Source organism: Nelumbo nucifera, chromosome 7, assembly GCF_055504915.1.
Source record: "Nelumbo nucifera cultivar China Antique chromosome 7, China Antique-T2T, whole genome shotgun sequence".
Classification (NCBI taxonomy): domain Eukaryota; kingdom Viridiplantae; phylum Streptophyta; class Magnoliopsida; order Proteales; family Nelumbonaceae; genus Nelumbo; species Nelumbo nucifera.
The window spans coordinates 2,693,070-2,713,463 of NC_142655.1; the positions used below are offsets into that span (position 1 = coordinate 2,693,070).

Consider the following 20,394-nt stretch of genomic DNA (forward strand, 5'->3'; position numbering starts at 1 on the left):
GGAAATATCTTTTCATGAAATAAAGGATATAAGTAGAAAGATATTCAACTGCTCTAATGTCTTTGCCCTGGAAGTTGAAAATATCTCCGTGCTTGATTACGTGAATTATTTCATGAGAGAGATTTCAAATGCAAGGTTTCAAGTGGGTGCTCGAACGGTGCGAGCACCAATTTGTCCTGACAGAAGCCGAATTCCGTTTTTTCTTTTCTCGTATTGCGTATGAGGAGATGTTTCAAATACACGGTTGCGATGTGATGTTGGGCACGTTATGTGAGAAGTCCATGCCACATGCCAAGTCGGCCTATGTTATTTATTTCCAGTATTTACGAAATTACGTTGGAATCCGGATCTGCTTTCCACGGAGCGCTCCCCACACTCTCCTCTCCAATCCTACAGATGGTTTTTAAAATCAACTTGGAGACCAAACCGGTCAGGGGTTTGGTTACCAGGTCGAGCGGTCTAACTGTTTAAACCTGTTCTGATAAAAAAAATTAAAAAACGATTAACCACTCTGGTTAGCAGTTTGTTGATCAAAATCAATGATTTTTGAAGAAAATCTGGTTTTAGGGAAAACCGAAATTGGTCACCTAACCAGTTCTCGATTTTTTCAATATGATCGTCCGGTCCGATCCAGTTTTGAAAACCATGATCTCACATGCCACAACATATTGCAGCTGTGCATTCGGAACATATTGCAGTAAATAACAACATTCAAGTAAGTATGAGAGATAATCTTGATGTGCGGTTGCAATCTACTCTGGCATGTGAAATTGGTGTGGGACTAGATCCAGGTTTGTTTGCTACGAACACCCAATGATGAGTGATAGTCGGTAAGGCTGCAACTTGGGTCAGGTTGGCCCGAACCCAACTCGAAAAGGTCGAGTTGGGTCGGGCCGGGTTGATGCTCGGGTTAGGGTTAGGGTTGAAAATTATGAACCCGACTTTACTTCGGGTTGGGTTAGGATTGACCCCTCGGGTAACCCGACCCAACCTGAACCCGACTCTATAGTACATATCATATATAAATATATGTTATATATATGATACCATACATTGATTTGTTTATATGCATGATAGTTGAATAGCCCCTACTACATACTATCATTTATTTCTTTTAAGATAATCACTTCACTTAATCCTAATTGAAAATACCAAAACCTTAATAACATTTTTTATGTTTTTTGAATATTTTATTCTTTATCTCCTCTTTGTTGTTTTCCATCCATAGCTTACTCCCCATAAAAGATCAATTATAAGTTATAACTCATAATAAACTATAATCATTTCAAACACTTTTTTTTTTGAATTTTGTACTTAAAGTACCAATAAAAACATCAACAAACAAATACTAATAAAACATAGGATTAATATATGTAGTGAAAGTTGAGTTAAGATTTGTGATTAAGAAGTTCTACAAGATTTTAAGGGATGGGACGAAGGTTGGGTTGGGAAGAAAGTTGACTTCGAGCTGGGTTGGGTTAGGTTAGGGTTAGGGTTGGGGTTTAGAACTTAGGATTGGCCTCAACCCAACCTAACTCGGCTCGACTTGCAGCCCTAATAGCCAGGCTGGACAGGGATGCGAGGGTTGATTGTTGTTTAGAATTGAAACCTAGGTCGGGTTAGTCCAAACCCTTAGCCAAAATGTCAAAATCTTGTTGATTCTCGTTCCAGTAAAAGAACTTAATATTGTGCAATCCAGTGCTCCTTGTTGGCGGACAATTTGGATGTTGGGTTGGTGATGTTGCATGGTCGAGCTGCAAAGAAACAACCAAAGTACATGGGTTGCTTTATCCGGGGTGGGCACTTCGATGCTTAAATTAGCAAAGAGAGTTTGTAAGTTGGAAAGCGAGCAAGCTAGTGTACTTGAGAGCTAAATCGTGCATACCTTTTTTGAGGAATGAGATGCCTTTATATAGGCGTAGCTTGCTGTGGGCTTCACATAGTGTGTCTGAGATCACCAGCCCGTCTAGTTCGAAGGTGGTTTCATGCTTAGAAGCGGACTCCGCGTAAGGCGATAACGCTTATCTGGTTACCTCCGGAGCGGGTAGGATAGTAGTTAGTTCCATTCAACGAGACAACATTATCCAAAGGAGTTGGAGATGATAACCCACTCGTGAAGGAGGTCATCTGCCACGCCATGCAGGTCACCAACTGGGTCACAGCCAGGTTGACAAAAGTAGGTTGCCTCTTACACCGACCTGACCCTTTCTGGGGCGTTTGTAGGTCAGCCTGTCGAGGTCGGGGCGAGGCCGTTAGGGTAGGTGCAAAGTGTCTGAGGCACTTCTGAAGTTGCTCCCTACATGGTGTTGAGGTGCTGACAGGTCGGCCACCACGTTATGTAGGTCGCTACTTGGACCTCAGTGCACTCTCCTGAAGTGCGTAAGGTGCAAATAGGTCAACCCTAGCCAAGATGTAGGCCGACCACCACGTCATGCAGGTCGCTACCTAGACCTAAGTGCTTTCTCCTAAAGGGCACGAGGCGTAGATAGGTCGGCCCTAGCTAAGATGTAGGTCTACCGCCACGCCATGCAAGTCACTACTTAGACCTCAATCAATGGGGAGGTGGTGGCAAGGCTGCAACTTGAGCTGGGTTGGGTAGGGTCAGGTTGATGCTCGGGTTAGGGTTAGGGTTGGAATTCATGAACCCGACTTTACTCCAGGTTAGGTTAGGGTTGATCCCTTAGGGCAACCCAACTCTATAGTACATGGCATATATAAATATATGTTATATGTAATATATAGCATACACTGATTTGTTTAGATGCATGATATTTGTATAACCCCCACCACATAGTATCATGTATTTCTTTTAAGACAATCACTTCATTTAATCCTAATAAAAAAGACTAAAACCTTAATAATATTATTTTATATTTTTTGAAAATTGTATTCTTCATCTCCTTTTGTTGTTTACCACCCATAAAAGATTCATCATAACTCATAACTCATAATAAACTATAGTCATTTCTAACACTTGTTTTTTTTGAATTTCGTACCAAAAGAACAAAAAAAAATTCAACAAACAAATACTAATGAAGCATAGGATTAATATATGTTGTGAAAGTTGAGTTAAGATCTACAATCGATAAATTCTATGAGATTTTAAGGGATGGGAGGAAGGTTGGGTTGGACCCAACCCGAAGTTGACTTTGGATTGGGTTAGGGTTAGGGTTGGGTAAGTCGCGTTGAAAGTCAGTCTGGGTTAGGGTTAGGTTTGGGGGTTTAGAACTTAGGGTTGGCCTCAACATAACCTAACCCAGCCCGACTTACAGCCCTAGGTGGTGGCAAAGTGCTCGCAAGGTGTGCAAGGTGCTTCTGATGTGGTTTCGAGGAGGTCTCCATTATTTTGGCTAAGGCAAGTCATCACCTACATGGTGCCAGAGTGTCGTGCGACAATTCTAGAATGCCACGTGGCATGATGTCACTAGATGGCCAAATCACCCCTCATTAGAACTAACTCTTTTTACTTTTTTATTTTTTTGTATGTCTAAATTTTTTTACACAAGTTTTTTGTCTAAAATTATATAATAAATATAATATAAAAATAAAATATTATATTTTATAAGCATCAGGATCCAAATAGGTCGCACACACCAAACCCATGTCTAATCTAGATCTAGATTACATCTGGATATTTTGAAGTATCAATACAAACAATCGTACCAGTCGACATACTTGTAGGGTGTTTCAATCAATGTTTTAAAATCCGACCCGAAACTAAAACCACTTTAGCCATTAATTTATGAGTTAGTGATTCAATTGTTCGGCTTGAATGGATGGCTCATTTCAAATTAAAAACTAAAATAATTTAAAAATAATTAAAATTAAAAAATGACTAAAACTGTGATTTAGGTTAAACGGGTAAATGGTTTGACCACTCATGTCAACATATCGCTAACTAAGTCAACAGATTTTTGCCAAATAATGGGTTAGTGGTGAAATGGAACCGGTTGCCTAGACTGTTCCCGAGCCAAATGGTCTGACTGTCCAAGCCAATGACAATTCAAAAATATTCGTTTCAATACCGAATAATTTCTTTTCTTTTCTTTTCTTTTGTTTTTATTTTTCAAAATTGATTTAGATGGTGTTTGGTATCGATGTAGCTTTTCGCAATGCCATCTCATCATTGTAGATGTGTTTGACAAAAAAAAACACCTAAAAAGTTATTTGGTTGAACCATTTATCAGATAAACGGCTCTCTCAAAAATCATGTGAACTATTTATCAAAAAACACCAATTTTGACATTTTTTCATTTTCAAGACCATTTCTAAACACCTTTGGAAGTATAGCCAAGTAGTCTAACAATCAAGCACAATTCTCAAAAACTTATGACTAAGGCCTTGTTCGTTTTTTTGGGAAGTTATTTATCTATGTTCTTCTATTTTCCAAGTAAATTAGACAATGACCATTTTAACCATAAAAATCATTCTTAAGGGGGGCAATTTTGTCCTGTCTAAGTGGAGGCAATCCCCCCCCCAAGGTGGGAAAGTTACTTATCCACTTGGGGTATTACTCGAGAAAAATAAGGCCACGTTTGGCATAGGGATGACAATTTTCCCCATTTTCTCAATCGCCGTGGGGATCCGCCTCGAATGGGGTGGAGATGGAGATGATTTTCCCCCCACATGGATTGGGGTGGGGAAATTTTCATCCCCGTTGGCGGGGGCTGGGTGGAGATGGGGAGAACACTCCCCGCCCCATGGGATTCCCGCTAATATATATGTATGTATGCATATGTTTATATATGTATATATGTACACATATGTCTATATATTAATATTCTTTTAAAAATATGTTTGAATCTTTTCCAATAAAATTGTAAATTTTAATTATTTTATTTTATTTTATTTTTTAAATAAAATAAAAAACAAAAACAAAAACAAAATGATTGATAATATAAAAAATCACAGAGAATGGAGAAAATCATCCTTGTTAGCGGGTACGGGGATGGGGAGAGGCTCCCTGCCCCCGCCCCACCCGTTGCCATTCCTAGCTTGGCATCACTCGTGATGATTCTCGCAATTCTCTAGAGTAGAATCCCATTTGCAGGGTCTTCTTCTTCCTCTCACTCTCAAAGGCCAGCTTCGCACAAAGCTCCCGTAAAGTATGTCTTGCAATTATGGTCATGAACAGATCGAACTATTGTAGTCGTCTTTTTCCTCTCACCATTATTTTTTTTTTTCCTATTCTGTTGGTTGCTTCTCGTGAACAGATCGAACCTTTTTTTTTTAACAGACCAAACCATTTTTTTAACCTTGAGTCTGAACTATATTTTTGCCAAAATTTTGGACTATATTTCTTCTACTAACCAGTCATTCCTGTGATTCCATGTAGATGTTGCATAATCTACTTCAACTTCCACCAACGATAAGTTTATGATAATTTTTTTTTTTCATTTAAATGAAGATGCCATTGTGAACTAATGTTGTGAAAATCTCACCGAAGCTAGATTTGTACCGTTGGATTTATAAAACTTGTCTTACTGTTTCATTTGATTGGTTTTAACTTCAAGTTTATTTTTTCTTGTTTATCCAAACCTGGTGCAGTGTTGACTCTGTTCACTATAATGGTAAGCTGAATGCTGAGATACATAACGAGTGAACTGACCAACCTGGCTTCTTTGAAGAAATACCTCTTGAAAGCATAGAAAATTGGTCTTCTTTGGCCTGGTTCAAGGTCATCCACCATCGAAGGAATTGACCTTTGCAAATCTTCCTCTGGTCTTCCTTTGGCCTGGTTTAAGGCCATTTACCATTATAAATTTTGAATTTTTCTCTGCAATGTCCCTACCTCAAATTGTGGGAGCTAGTTTTTCCTTGATTCAATCTCTGTTTACTAAATGCAAGTTCATTTGCATCTACCCACAAAATCTTTCTTGTGCTTGTGAAGTCTTTGAAGCATTCTTTCCCTTCCTTTCATGTGCTTGTTCCCAACCCATGTGGGCATGACCAAACATTGATTAGCACAACCAATGATCTAGTTCATGTACAGTATATAGTGTTGCTATTTGCTGAATTGCTTTTTTTTTGTGGGGTTCCTTTGAGTGACAGATGAGCTTGTTCACCGGGGTCATACCATTTCAGTGTGATCCCACATCCTTGGTTTTCCATTCCATCCCGGCAAATGAACAAGTGAATATGGAAATTTAATGGAAATATTCTCATTTTCCCATCCAAATCGTAGGAACCAAACGGACTGTAAATGTCTTATACTAAAGTGTGCATTATCCAATCAAAATTCATTAAGATGGTTTTGATTGATCGAACTCTCAAACATGAGGGTGGTGAGAGTATGATACCAGAAGATCTCACATTTAAGAGTTTGAACAATCAAAATTTCAGTGTACGCATTAATACTAATTGGGATCTCACTGACCTCACAGCCACATCTCATCTTGTATTGGAAACATCTTCCCATGAATAATAAATACAAATGTGGGAGATGTTCCTTATTTGCGGCCAGGACATGCTGTGAGGAGTGCTTTGTGAGAGCAGATCCAGACTCCATTAATACAAGGCTTTTAGTGTACATAGGAGATGCGGACTGCATACGTGCAACATCAACTTCATAACAGGACTCTATGGAAGGAACTAACGAGTATGACAAAGAAATTAACAGATTGGCTAACAACTTAGGCCATGTTTCGTTCATTGCTCTAGGCCTCATTCTTTTAATTCTTACTAAAATGAGTAAGAATTAATCATGCCTCATCTTGCTCATTTTCATTCTTTTAGGAAACTCTGCCTATAAAACTGTTGCCATAGATGTTTATTTTTGCAAAAGCACTTTTACAAAATTACTTTTGTGAAAGTACTAAGCACTTTTACAAAAGTATTTTTATAAAAGTACTTTTACATTAAAGCACTTTTATAAGTACTAAAAGTACTTTTATGAAAGATCTTTAATAAAAACACTTTTAAAGAAGTACTTTTATAAAAGCGCTTTACTTTTTACGAAAGTACTTTTATAAAAGCACTTTATGGAAGTACTTTTATGAAAAGTACTTAAATAAAAGCACTTTATGGAAGTACTTTTATGAAAAGTACTTAAATAAAAGCACTTTTACAAAACATCTATGCCAACTTGTAAACATTAACCCCCGTTGGAAACATAGGTTGACAGTTTATGAATACCAACAAATTTTTTTTGAAGAATAAAAATGAACAACATAGAACACTTGTTAGTCTGATGACACTCTTTAGCCTCCACATAGCATTGCATGCACAACTTATTGCAATGAACCTAGATTAATTGAACTTGAACTTAAAACTGTGTAATAATGGAATCCGAATCTCCTACCCATAGGACACTATAGTTGTTCCCAATGTATAGCTGTGTCCTGTGGGTAGGATCCTTGTTGGTAGGAGATCCGAGCTTGTAATAATGTGGGGCTATGCTAAGGGTTACAACCATAGGCCCTGGTAAGGGTGTCAATGGACCAGTTTTGGATTGGACCCCATCCAGTCCAAAATCATTTTGGACGGATTGGACGGACCAATAAGACATATTGGATTGGACTAATCCGGTCCAAAATATTTCTTAGATTGGATTGGACCTGGTCCGTCCGTAATAAATTTATATTGGATTGGGCTGGATTAAGCTAATATCTAGTCTGTTGATATAAGATAAGAATATATGTGTCAATGGACCGGGTTTGGGTTGAAACCAATCTAAATCAAAATAAATTTGAACAGACTGGGCAGTCCAGACATTGAATTGGACCGGTCCAAATTGGTCCAAAACATTCATTGGACTGGATTAGACCTGATCTATTTATAACGGACTCACATTGGACTGAATCGGGTTGGACCAAATCCAGTCCAACTGACACCCCTAGGCCCTGGGCTGGACTTTGGGCTTATGTCACTAATTAAGTTTTATAAGATATAGGTATAGGGAAAATGTATGATATTTGAAAGACATTACCCAAAGACCTTTGACCAATCAAAGCATTTTGTGAATTTTGATGAATACCACCTGCTTGGTCATCTCTTTAATGATACCAGTTGATTGGCTGTAAATTTTCTAATATCATGACTTCCCAATATGATAGTGTTAGGTTCAGACCAAGCCTGAAAATTTCCTGGCTGGGCTGGAAATGATCACTTCTAATGCTCCACCACCAAAGTTCAAAATATCATTACGTATCGAACCGGATTGGCCAATATGTCTCGTATCATGACGTTCCTAATATGCCCCTACAAGGAGTATTTTTTATCAGACCATGATTGAGAGGATAACCAGGCGTTAAGCTGACCCCTCTGATCCAGATTCGAAAAAAAAAATAAAAATAATAAAAATTTGAACCTTGCCCACCACTGTCAGCCAATAATAACACTCGATAGTCAATATGTGATTTTGTCAAGCAATTCATTCCAGCCACTTCGGCTGTTATCAAATGGCCCTTTCATTACTTTATCTGCTAATTATGTGTATTATCATGGTGAGTGCTATCTGTCCAATATGCCAAGTAATGAGTCTAATGACTGCAAACAATCTTTGCAACAAAGAAAATGAAAAATAAAGAGTGTCAACGGTGAGAGAGGACAGTGAATGGAAGTGTGGAACTTTATACATTTAGCATATTCTTTTGGATTTTTAGTCAAAACAACCAATGTTGTACAATTACAAATATGTAGAGTGTAAAAGCTTGTATTTTGTCTTATTTTGTTTGCATTTGCACTGTACATATTTGTATTTGCACTCCAAACACAGCATAAGTGGGGCTGGCAGACATAGCCCTCCATTCCGCTCTTAATTGTTTGAAAAGGAAAGTGCAGTGGCGTCCCCTCATTTCTGGGAACTGTAGACCAAATGCTGAAACACTGACACACACTGTTAAGGCAATTCTTTTTTATATCGTATCCTTGTTTAATTGTACTAAATATCAGGGGAAAAAAAAGGGGCTAAGATAAAGGAAGCCCTGCAATTTTTTTCAGGAATAAAAAGAAAATATCAAGTTTGTAAGCATTGATCTACCCCATATACAGAAACGACTGGCATCTCTAAATTCCTCAAATGGACTACCCCCATCCAGTTGAACCAGTATAAATTTCTTTTTCTACATAAGATTTTAAATGGATTCTAGCATCTGTTACTGTTCTTTCCATATTCGGCCTGTCACTCTCAATTTCAACTCTTGCCTATTGCCACCAGAAAAGAAGAGGGCCAAGTTCCTCTGGATGATCAGCCCATCCTCACTGTCCCGAACCTTTTTGTGGCTATCTCGTATGCTTCTTGGAACTCCTTGCCATGTTAGCTTACGCCCATAGCCACCAACTTCCAGACAGTAACTAAATTTCTTTGCATCATTCTCATCACCCATGAACCGCAGGAAGGCCATGTATACAGGTGCCATTCCCAAGTGGAATGCCTCGAAGTGCAAACAGAATTGTCTACCAAAGCAGTTGAAAACCTGCACCAGGCATCACAATTCAAGCAATTACATATACCATATAAATTAGATGGGCCATATACCTTATAAATTAAGTATATTTGGGCAGAAATCTTCACTAAACTTGGAAGAGCGGTTTATGGTAACTCTCTACTTTTGAAGAATCCAAAGTGATAAATAGTAGAGCTTTTGAAGAATCAAAAAAATACCTTCTTTTCTTGGGTGGTAGGGGCAGTATAATGCACACACAAAATGAACCAATAAGGTATTGATAATCATACATGATATGGCAAGGAGGCACATCCAGATAATAGTGGTGAATAGGAAAGGAACATCTACTCAAACCATTTAATCAAGAGATACCTCTTCATACCCAACAGAGACCGACCATCATTATCCAATAAATTCATCATTTTGTTAATTGTTTCCCAGAAGCACCATACAAATTTAGGAATATAAATGCATTGCTAGAGTTAACCTATCCATGTGATCTTGGGTTGATACATATCTGTCATTAACAGCCAATCCATAATTGAAAGAATAGACACATAATTTATATATGAATGCATATATGCATCATAAAGAACTTACTGTCAGCATCCACGTAGCATTTTCAACCTCTTGTGGATTGGATTTGACATATCGATGGTTGAAGGTGCACCCGTCATGCATGTCAACCTTGTGGTCATTCTTGAGATGTGCAACAAGGGTAGGGATATCTCCAGTGATGGAGCACTCAGACCCAGCATAAGGACAATTATATGGACGAAATTGGCATAGTTGTTCATGCTTGAGTTTGCTATAGTATGGGAATATATCATGGCAACCCAAGTTCTGGTATCTACATGGTAGTTCTAATGATTCCGCCACCTTCTCCAAGGCCAAACACCTTATGTTACCAAGCTCAAAGCGACAAGTTGGGCAACGGTTCTGTACTCTAACCTTGCAGCTTGAACATAGAGTGTGACCATTTGGACACTACATGCAAAAAATAAAATACAAAAAGTAGATCAGTTTTGGATTTGTGATACATGCAAGGTAAATCACTAATCAAACAGAAAATAATGGATTGGAAAACAATGGAACAAATGCATTTTCATGAACAAGGAAAGAATAGAAAGAACAAGAACATCTGTGAAACTCACGAACCATAATTATAGTGTAGAATAAGCTCTGTGGCCACAGTATGGTGGACATCATTAGTCTACCACATTTCCCAATATAAGTGATAAGTTATCCAGTCCATGTGCACATTTTCATATTAGTTTGAACAGACTCACATCTTAGGAAGGAAAGTTATTCCCATGAAACCAGTGTTCACATGCTAAGTTTTGGAAAATAGTTAAAGAAAAATGTCTTGAAAAATGTTCAGATTAATAGAACCTATTCGTAAGTATAATCAGATGCAAAAACTGTGAGATGGAAATAACAAGTCCAGTAAACAGAACAAACCTGGTGAATGGGGGGATACATTGAGCCTGTGCAAACAGGGCATTCAAGAAGCTCATGTACACCATTGGTTGATGACACTCCACACTTTCCATTGTACACAATAGCATCTTTGGTAGATTGAGGATGCTTTAATATTGATTTTGTAGCTGATATATCATAATCCACAACTGCAGACTGAGACTCAAGGACTTCCTTGAAGATGCAGCCACCAGGAGCCATGCTTGCAGAAATTACAAAGTATTGTTTCACTTTAACTTTTAAAGTGTACCTTTAATCTGTAAAATGTACTAAATTAAGTGTTTTGGATATAAAGACATGATACTGCAGAATGAAGTTTTGGGTTTGATATTCTTTGATCAAAATTTGTTTGAAAAGAAAGGTTTACTTATAAATATGATTTTTACAAGAGCAGAAATAAACCCTATAAGGTCTAGTGAAAATCAAAACTTGCTCAGCATCATAACTAGCACACATTCAAATGTTAACCTAATTGAATGAACATATAAATGAGAAAATAATCACTTCATTGTAATGTGAATGATTAAAAGAACCAAGTGTAGCATAATTCACAAATTTTTTCCAATTCACATGAAAAGGGCATTGTTTCCATAAATTTGAAACCATGCCATTATTAAGGAGATGCCTTTATGCTTATAGCAAATAAACAATTAATTTAGAAGGCCAAGCTCAACCTTAACTGGATGCAAAAGATCATCATCCAAACCTCGTCCCAACTATATGGGGTTGGCTTAAAACTGGGCTGCAATACCCATTATTTATAGCACTTATTAATTGTGACCATAAGGTCATGCAGTTGAGGATGATTGGTAAAATTTAGAATAGGACTTTCTCTGCTTGTTTTTTTATTCAATCTAGGCAGAATTTGGTAATGCTCTAGCAAATATTCCTATTGCTCCAGGTCCAGGGTGCAGAAAAAGTGTTGTTTTTGGTTCCCCCAATACCATGAATGTTCTTTTGGAACATTACCAACCACCACATTAATTTCCCAGTCCCACCAATTTCAGATGGAAGAAATCTCTTTCAACTAATAATCAAGTTTCCCTATATAAAGGCCGTTACCCATTGTTGGTCCCAGCAATCTGGGGCCTTGGAGGTGTGGGCTGGATAAGTCCTAACCTTTTGGCCATTTTTTTTGACAATATACCAATCAAGTTTCCATACATCACCATCATTAAAGCATCATCCCAACTATATGGGGTCAGCTACATGAATCCTGTTTCGTCAGTCCATTCTGTTTAATGTCATATCCATTGTTAAATTATTGGCACTTAAATCATTTCTTACTACTTCTAACCATGTCCTTTTTGGCCTACCCCTTGCCCTTCTAGCCCCTTCAACTCGTAACGAATTACTTCTTCCTACATGTGCTGTTGTTAATGGTATTCTATGCACATGACCAAATCATCTTAGTCTAATTTCTCTCATTTTATCACCTATTGGAGCCATTCATAAGTTCCTATGAATGACTTCATTTCTAATCCTATTCTTTCTAGTTTTTCCACCCACCATTTCAACATATGCATTTCTGCCACACTTCAGCTTCTTTTCTTTACTACGTGTATGGTTGAATTTACCAAGGTAAAAAAAATAAAAGAATTTTAAGTAAACAAGCAGCCATAATTACAACAATCTAAAAACAGGTGTATGAACTCCTTGCCCCGTTCACTCATTCAGGTTTGAATGTAAGCATTTTTGGGGTACCAAAGGTGAGTGTGGAATGACAAGATTGTGAGAGGAAACAAAGATCCGTGTCTAGCAAACAAAGTAAATTAAAACAACAACAAAGGGAAAGAGTACATGGAACAAGAGGGAGATACTTGCCAAGGAAATCATACACGAATATGGCTTTCCTACACTGACAAGTTGCTTGAGGCCTTACCAGATATCATACAAAAAGAGGAAAATTGAACTCTCTTGGCACCACAACCCCACCATTCCTAAGAAAGAAAGGTAGTTTTCTTTGTGATAACCAACATGAGTTGCTCTGAGCATAGCTATAATGACTCAAAAATAAGCAAAACAACAGATGAATACTTCCAGCAACTAGCTGCAGAACATTGGTAGAGAACAAAATCTACTGAAACGAACATATGGAAAGAATAATCCAAACCGTAAACTTCTTAATCAGAAATTGGAAGTTCTTGCTCGAATAAGTTTGAATCTTCCAACTTCCACGGTGAGCAGGTTTTTTGTTCCTCAATCCTTCTCTAGCTGATCAAGTACACGATGACTGATCTTCTACGTGAATAAGTATGACTTTTCTTGGTCCTTTTTCTTTTGGGCCAAGGAAAGATTTTCTAAACACACCTTTGATATAGGTACCTCCCCAAACAACAAAGGAAAAAAAGAAGATTCTCAGCACCAACCCCTAGGAGAATTTAACTTCAAGTCGTTTCATGAAATTAGGAAAGTAGATCCAACGTCCACAGTTGACACAGAGTTTCACGTTCGAACATTTCGAATTGTCGCAATGGTGACGGTATTGTTGTATACCATCACCTGAAACTTAGACACTTTAGGTTCAAAGGAGAGGTTTTCACCAAGAGAACGACCAAGCAATGGTTACAAGGTGCAGCAGAACGCAACAAACAAGACGAACATGACAATCACAATTCGTGCATCATAATAACTAATTAAGATAGAAAATAATAAAAAATAAGTAATTAATCCGAAAACCAAATCAAATAAGGTAACAAGTTCCAGACAAATGTGGCATTCTTAACTTTCTTTGGTTTTGCCATCTTCCTCTATTTTGGCCCATCTGTCATTTTTCTTGTTTTAACACTTCACCAAACCATAATTGAAAATTGGAGATGGACCCAGATCAAAATTCAACATAAATTCCCGGAAAATTAGAAAAGAAAGAAAAGGGAAAGTTCGTTCCCATATAATATGCTCATAAACCATCAACAAACCAAAATATAATCAGTAATATCGACCCACCTAAGAAATGGAGAACGAACAGATCAAAAACAAAAAATATGAAAAGTACCCAATTGCGATCTCATAAACCAGCTTACCTTTGCTGCAATGCATTTAATAAAACACAACTGGATTTCGCCCGAAAAGAGAGACGACGACAACAATAATATAAGAGGTGAGAACTGGACCGGAGTGAAGACTAAAGACTATAAAGAGTGAAAACCGAAGAGGAGAAGAAGAAACTCGTGCATCGAGTTCCGGAATTTGCGCGTTTCATCCGGAATTCGGAAAATGAGCAAAAGTCAGAATAAATTAGAGACCCTGACCCTGTCTCCGTCTGCAACTGATCTTGTCTTTACTTCTCTTCTTTGTTTTTCATGATCGTCTCTGCGTCGTCTTTAATACCGAGTTACCGACGATTCCTCGTGCGCTTTTTCACTTTTTTCTTTCTTTGTGAGATAATGGACTCCCCCCTCGGTAAACGGTTCGTTCGGGTGCCGGTTCCCGCACGCAACGTTTTAAAAAAATTGAATGTCTCAAGTTGACGTTTTATTTTTTTCACTTTCCCATTTCACCCCTGTGCCCGGTCCATTTCCGAATTCCGTCGGTCCATGTCCGTCCTCGGATTCTCCTCGTTAGACATGAATATTACTCTTCCCCAGTTTTCTGAATTGTTTTTGTTGCTGTGTCAATTGTCTTCCATCTGTACTGTAAAGTGGGGTCACTTAAATCAATTGATATGGACCATTGCATTGACTAAAGTCGCACTGCACCAGTTCTTTAATAAAGCGGGCGGGTAGGCGGGCCGGGTGATATAATTGCCCGGACGGGTGAAATAATTGTCCGATTGTAACGGACGACCAAAGAAAACCACTGCACCCGACTAACGGCTCTGCGACGTTTGACAAGGGAGACTCTCACTTCGCTTCTAGAAATGACCCGGTCTGCCCACCAAGCCCCGGACGAAGTTGATCCGGTTTTCGTTGTTATACGTCCTAGTGAACCAGGAATCAGGTAATAGGACGAAGATGATCCGGATTTGATGACACGTTGGCTAAACTAGTTTTGGTTGTCACTTGTCAGCTCCTTTTGGCAATGAGAACTGAACCAAACCAACCAGGATTTAAATCAATCAAATTTTAATTGGATTTTATTCTTTTAAGTTTAAGCCTAATGGTAAAACTTTATTGGATAATGCTTAGAATATAACAAAAAATAGTAGACAAAAAGGGTTGGACTATGATGCTAGAAAGACATGATACCTGAAAATTTTGAAACCAATCAAGGGATATTATAAAATTGGTATCTAAGCAGATGATATTTATCAAAATTCACGAGAGGGTTTTGATTGATTAAAGTCTTTTCGGTATCATGTTTTTCAACAGTATATTATCAATAGAATGAACTGCTAATTAAGAACTTCAAAATTCATGTATATCATGAATAAAATGACTTAATAACTTCACTTGTATCAAAGTTGAACCAATGCATCCAAATCAACATGAGATTTCTTTTTATTGTTATTGTGTTCAACCAATATGTAAATGTAAGTATCTATATTCAGACCAGTTATAAAACAGTTAAAGCTTGGATGGAGCTCTAATTCCAAATCAAAGAAATGAACATACGAAGCTAACCTTATTTATGTTGTAGTGTCAAGCTGAAGCTGGTGTGGGTGAGATAGGAATTCAGAATTCTCTCCTTTGCATGGTAAGCACCCATAGACACAATAACACTTTCCATTGCATTCTGCGCTGTTGCACAGGTTGGCCATATGTGCTCGCACCTCTCCTCCCTCTCTCAGACAGGTTGGGTCACATGCGCCTGCAAGATGACTGATGGGATGCCACGGAAATGGCCGGTGAGCCTATCATAAGTCACAATTCACAGCTCAGAAGTCGTGACTCCTTGAGCAAATCAACACAGAATTTAATTTCTCCTTCCACACATGTCAAAATCCATCTGGAATGGGAAACCACAAGGAAACAGAGTACGTTTTGATTTGGTGATAGGTAAATAGATAAATAAACAAGGGAAAATGCAGGGAAAAAGGGTGTCAAATGTGGAAAAACAAAATGAGAGAGAGAGATAGAAAATCAAACCTTTTCTTTTCTTCCCTGATGCTGACGAAAATGCAGTCACACCATCCCCTACAAAGTTTGTTCTCACATAAGGGATGAGACCATATATAGACTCTGGAGTTTTTTACTTTTACGACCAAGCCCTCTTGACTGGAGAGGATTTTTCAATTTCTCAAATGGGGTGGCAATGTCAATAAATGAAGCTCAGAAGAGAGTGAAACCCCATTAATGGAGAAGAGGATACTGAAGGGTGGTAAGAGTCAATAAATTCCCAGGTGAAATTCAATTAGCAGGAATTATTGGTTTAGTTCAGTCGTCCTCGTATACCATGAATTCCCCCCGAACAAGTTTAAGTGTGGGTGTGGATGTGGTTTATTGAATTTTTTGGTCCACAACCGTTTCTCCTCTTTATTTAGCCAACGTTTATTGAGTCAAAGTTTTCGCCTAAACCTGGTTTCATATGCCCGTAAATACTTGATCTATCCCACTTAATTGGATTATTTATGAATAAAAGATGAGCTCAACAGTCAACAGCCAAGAATCCTCTCAAAATTTTTCTCGACCCTCGCAACCTTCAAGGGTTGTGAATTTGTTATCATAGTTTGTGATGGGGCGAATTTGGCCCTCCAATGATATTTTGACACATGGTTCAGGCACGACCTGGCATAGGCACCGACCTAACGGCCTGGCCCAAGTGCGAACTAGCGGTCTGGCCCTGGCGCGAACTGGCAGCCTAGCACTGGCGCCAACCTGGCGACCTACGAGACGTGTTCGTCAACAAATTTGGCATGCATACCCAAACACTCCCACGATCTTTTGAAGTTGGCCCACGTGCCGAACGATCCGGAGGGTGGTCAATGTGCATGGCGGTTACCTTAGGGAATCTCAGACCACTTAGGCGACTTCTCGGAAATCTCGGATATGGTGCGTGAAGCCCCCGCCAAACAATGTCTATATAAAGGCACCAACCCCAATGACACGAGGGGGCAAGTAAGCATATTCTAGCTCTCATACTTTGTGATTTTTAGCTCGGAGTCTGCTATGAGAGTACTGACTTAAGCATCAGAGCGACCTCACCGGATTAGCCACCCTGGGCCCTCTGACATTGATTCCTTGCAGGTCTCTAAAGAACTACGAAACTCAACAATCAATCCGGCTCGCCACCAGGCAGCTAGGCCCTCTGGTTAGCTCGGCAACTAATAGGCAGCTCGGCACTTTGGTCAGCTCAACACCTAATAGGCAGCTTGGCACTCTAGTCAACTCGTCGCCTAACCTGCCTAGCTCGGCCCAGTCAGCCCGTCACCCAATCTGCCCCCAGCTCAGACCAAATGACGAGGTACTTAACACAAAAAATTGATACATCAAAAAAAAATTGATCCATCAGTTTGATTAGTATCAATGTCTATTGCCCAATCATTTGTAAAAAATAAAAAATAAATGGAAAAATACGGGCAGGCCCGATGCAGATTTCTTAATTTCAATGCAGATCTATAAACATTTAAAATATCAAAAACCCCCACTTTACCATAAATTCACACCTTATTTATACTTTGGGCCTAAAAATTCTGACCCTAGGCTGAACCGTCATTCTAAAATAAATATATATTTTGATTAGTTGCTTGTCACCCCATAAAAGAAAAGAATTTTTTATTATTGAATATCACCACGGTGCTTGAAACTTTAAATATCCTTGGTGTGCAACTTGGGTTGGATTGTGAATTTTTTTAATTTTCAATAGGCCCTAGCCCAATATGGCCGAAATCTTTCAACAGCCCAACTTGTAGCGCTTTTTAAGGTCCGTTTGGAACAGTTGAGCTGAAAATTCAGATAAACCAGTTCAACTGTTCTGGAGCACTCTAGATAAACCATTCAATGAAGTTGAAACAGACAGTCCTTTAAATGTCTGACAGCCAATTTGGGCCATCGGGATTTTTCATTTAGAATAACTTATAGGTGGAAAAACTTTGGCTATTGGGGGCAATAGTCTCTGTTGTTGAGATCATTTTTGCGAACCACACGTTACCAATAGGGTGGGTAATATAATAATTGCTCCCTATTTCCTTTTAACCAGACATGGGTGTGAATTAGTGAATGTGTCGAGCCTAAAACCGCTCTCAACAGCATATGATGTTGGCCCCCAACAGCCAAAGTTAACACCTTATAGGCTATTCCTTGGGGCCCACCTTAGAAAGCTAGAAGGCCTGCATTTCAGCTTTTTTTTTTAAATTAGATTATCTTGAGATTAACTGAATATTCAGTTCATCCCTTCCAAACAGGCCCTCATTCTCTTTTATAAGTTAAAAAGAAATAATCAGTATGGATGTTTGTGGTTCGATTAATCATTAGGGGTATTCACGATTCGATTAATCGAACTGTGGAGTAATTTTCTAGACCGAATTAATATGTTCAGTTTTTACATTTAATCGAACTGAAACCAAACCGATGCAACCAATTAACCGTGGTTCGGTTTTTTAATTTTTTTATGCCCTTAAAATTAAAAAAAAAAGGAAAAACACAGTCGAAGAGAACTGGGATCACCACTTCTCCAATGTCACCGAGATGCAGTAGAGCCTCTAACCCGTAGTCGAGCCTCCGATGTCGCCAAAGCAGGAGGGATCGCCAATGTCGAAGGCCGTCGGTGGATCAATCGGAGGGCGGAGCGTCGAAGGCCAGAACCCAGAACTGGGAGAGTGGGAGTCAAAGAAAGAGAGAGAGAGAGAGAGAGAGAGAGTCCGAGAGGCAAGAGAGAGAGAGAGAGGGATCCCCACACGGCAGGTGTCAAACGACTCAGATTGTCAGGTAGGTTGTTCGCTAGTCTACCTAAAAGTCCCAGACTCTCAGTTCGGTAGTCTAAACACTCTCAGACTGTCGAACATTTTTATTAGATTTAAAAAAATATAATATTATATAAAAATATATTACTATATATATATATATATCAATCGATTCGGTTAACCGCCAGTTTTTTTAAATGGTTAACCGGTTTGGCTAATCGATTTTTTGGTTTGGTTTCAGTCGGTTCAGTTTTTTGGGTTTTTTTGCTCACCCCTAATAATCATGCATGCTCAGTATATTAAGAAGGGAAATTTCCAAATTAGTACCATGTACTTTAAGCCTTATGCCACTTTACTCCCCAAACTTTAAAACACGACAATTCAGTAATCAATACCCAGACTTTCAAAATGTGCCAATCTCAATGCTTATCATTAACCAGCCCATTAATCAGTTGTTAAGTGGTGTTTGAAAAGACACAAATGTCCTTAGAGTGTCATCTAATTCTCTTTATCAACCATCCAAACGTTGATAGAAAAATGAACAGTCCCAAATCTTTGCATATTCCATTCAAGAAATTTGGCGTCACGTCTCAATAGGCATTCCAAATATTCAAAAGAATCATTTCGATGAGCACTTTTCAGCATCCCACATTTTAGTCTTTTCTCATTTGGTTGAGAAAAGATTTAGTCGCCAAAAGCCACAGCCCCAAAAAGGCGCAAGAGGCCCGTTTTGGGCTATTTTTAGGAAGCTCCAAATGGAGTTTTTCACTTTTTTTTCAACTCGTCTTCACACAGAAAGACGCGTCGAAAAACACACTTTAACTAAACAGTATTCTAGCTGCTAAGATCTTAATGCAAAAGCTTACATCATCGTTTGGTTGTCAAATCTGCCAAAAGATGTTATAAAAAAGACTTGCCAAATGGCACCTACATATCATAATCGTTTTAGCTTAATTTGAATTCAAATTTGTTAGGAAGCTTTATTTCATTAAAATATGATGTTTGAGCAAAGTTTGAGTCAGGTGACAAATTTTACTTTTTTTTTTTTTTGTAATTTTACTATATTGGAAAACTTGAATTGCACTGCATAGAATATAATAAACCATTGTACAAGAACAATTGTGGTGAATTAAATGCAATTTCTTTGAATTTTATCCTTCTTGTGGATTCAAGGTTTTCTTTACTTTGAAGAAGGCAGTGGTATTCTTCTTTCACGCTCACACCCCAGTTGTAACGTTGGAATCTCTAGACCTAAGCTCACCGAGTGAATTATATGTGAAAGTATTTTTCCTTTTTTAACCTAACAAGTTTCCCCTATTGGGTTTACAACATCTACCGTTTAGTTTAAAATTCTACATTTTACGCTTATTGTGGCTATAGGCTAGATGATAGTTTTGTATATATATATATTTAAAAAAAAAGGAAAGGAAATGGTGTGACCCTCTTTTTTAAGGCCAAAGGCAAAATTCACTCAATAATCAACAAAGAATTACATCTCTTCAGAGACCATGATAAGTCTGACATGATGGACCAGGCCATGGCTCTATTATGCATAACAGCACAGCATAATGAGCAAGCCCGTAAGCTAATGGGTTACATGAACGAGATGAGTGCAGTGAGAAAAAAAAGTAAGAGGACTAGAGGTTGCGGCAATCAACAATAGTAGTGTGAATTTGCCAAAAGGGGTTTATATACGAAGAAATAATCTCAATGACTACTTTGGCATCACTTTCTATCAGGATGGCATCC

At 38.4% G+C, this 20,394-nt stretch overlaps 1 protein-coding gene across 2 annotated transcripts; it reads right to left on the minus strand.

Moving 5' to 3' along the window:
• Positions 1 to 8,839: 8,839 nt before the first annotated feature.
• On the minus strand, positions 8,840 to 16,212 carry LOC104597580 (E3 ubiquitin-protein ligase SINAT2-like). Of its 2 annotated transcripts, XM_088892342.1 has the most exons (5): positions 15,893 to 16,212; positions 15,428 to 15,752; positions 10,848 to 11,122; positions 9,987 to 10,373; positions 8,840 to 9,416 (listed from the first exon to the last, which is right to left on the minus strand). In XM_088892342.1, the coding sequence occupies exons 3-5, from the start codon at positions 11,064 to 11,066 to the stop codon at positions 9,096 to 9,098; spliced, it is 927 nt and encodes a 308-aa protein (XP_088748468.1). In that variant the 5' UTR covers positions 11,067 to 11,122; positions 15,428 to 15,752; positions 15,893 to 16,212; the 3' UTR covers positions 8,840 to 9,095. The 2 variants fall into 2 exon arrangements, with proteins under 2 accessions (XP_088748468.1, XP_010257505.1); XM_010259203.3 differs by lacking the exons at positions 15,428 to 15,752; positions 15,893 to 16,212 and adding an exon at positions 13,889 to 14,223.
• Between the last annotated feature and the right edge of the window lie 4,182 nt (positions 16,213 to 20,394).

What these genes read in the sequence shown, in the direction of transcription:
- LOC104597580 (XM_088892342.1), bottom strand. Translation starts at nt 11,066, where the DNA reads ATGGCTCCTGGTGGCTGCATCTTCAAGGAAGTCCTTGAGTCTCAGTCT. An exon ending in TGTATCCCCCCATTCACCAG is followed by an intron (nt 10,374 to 10,847) that starts GTTTGTTCTGTT and finishes TTTTGCATGTAG; the next exon opens with TGTCCAAATGGTCACACTCT. An exon ending in ATGCTACGTGGATGCTGACA is followed by an intron (nt 9,417 to 9,986) that starts GTAAGTTCTTTA and finishes TGCCTGGTGCAG; the next exon opens with GTTTTCAACTGCTTTGGTAG.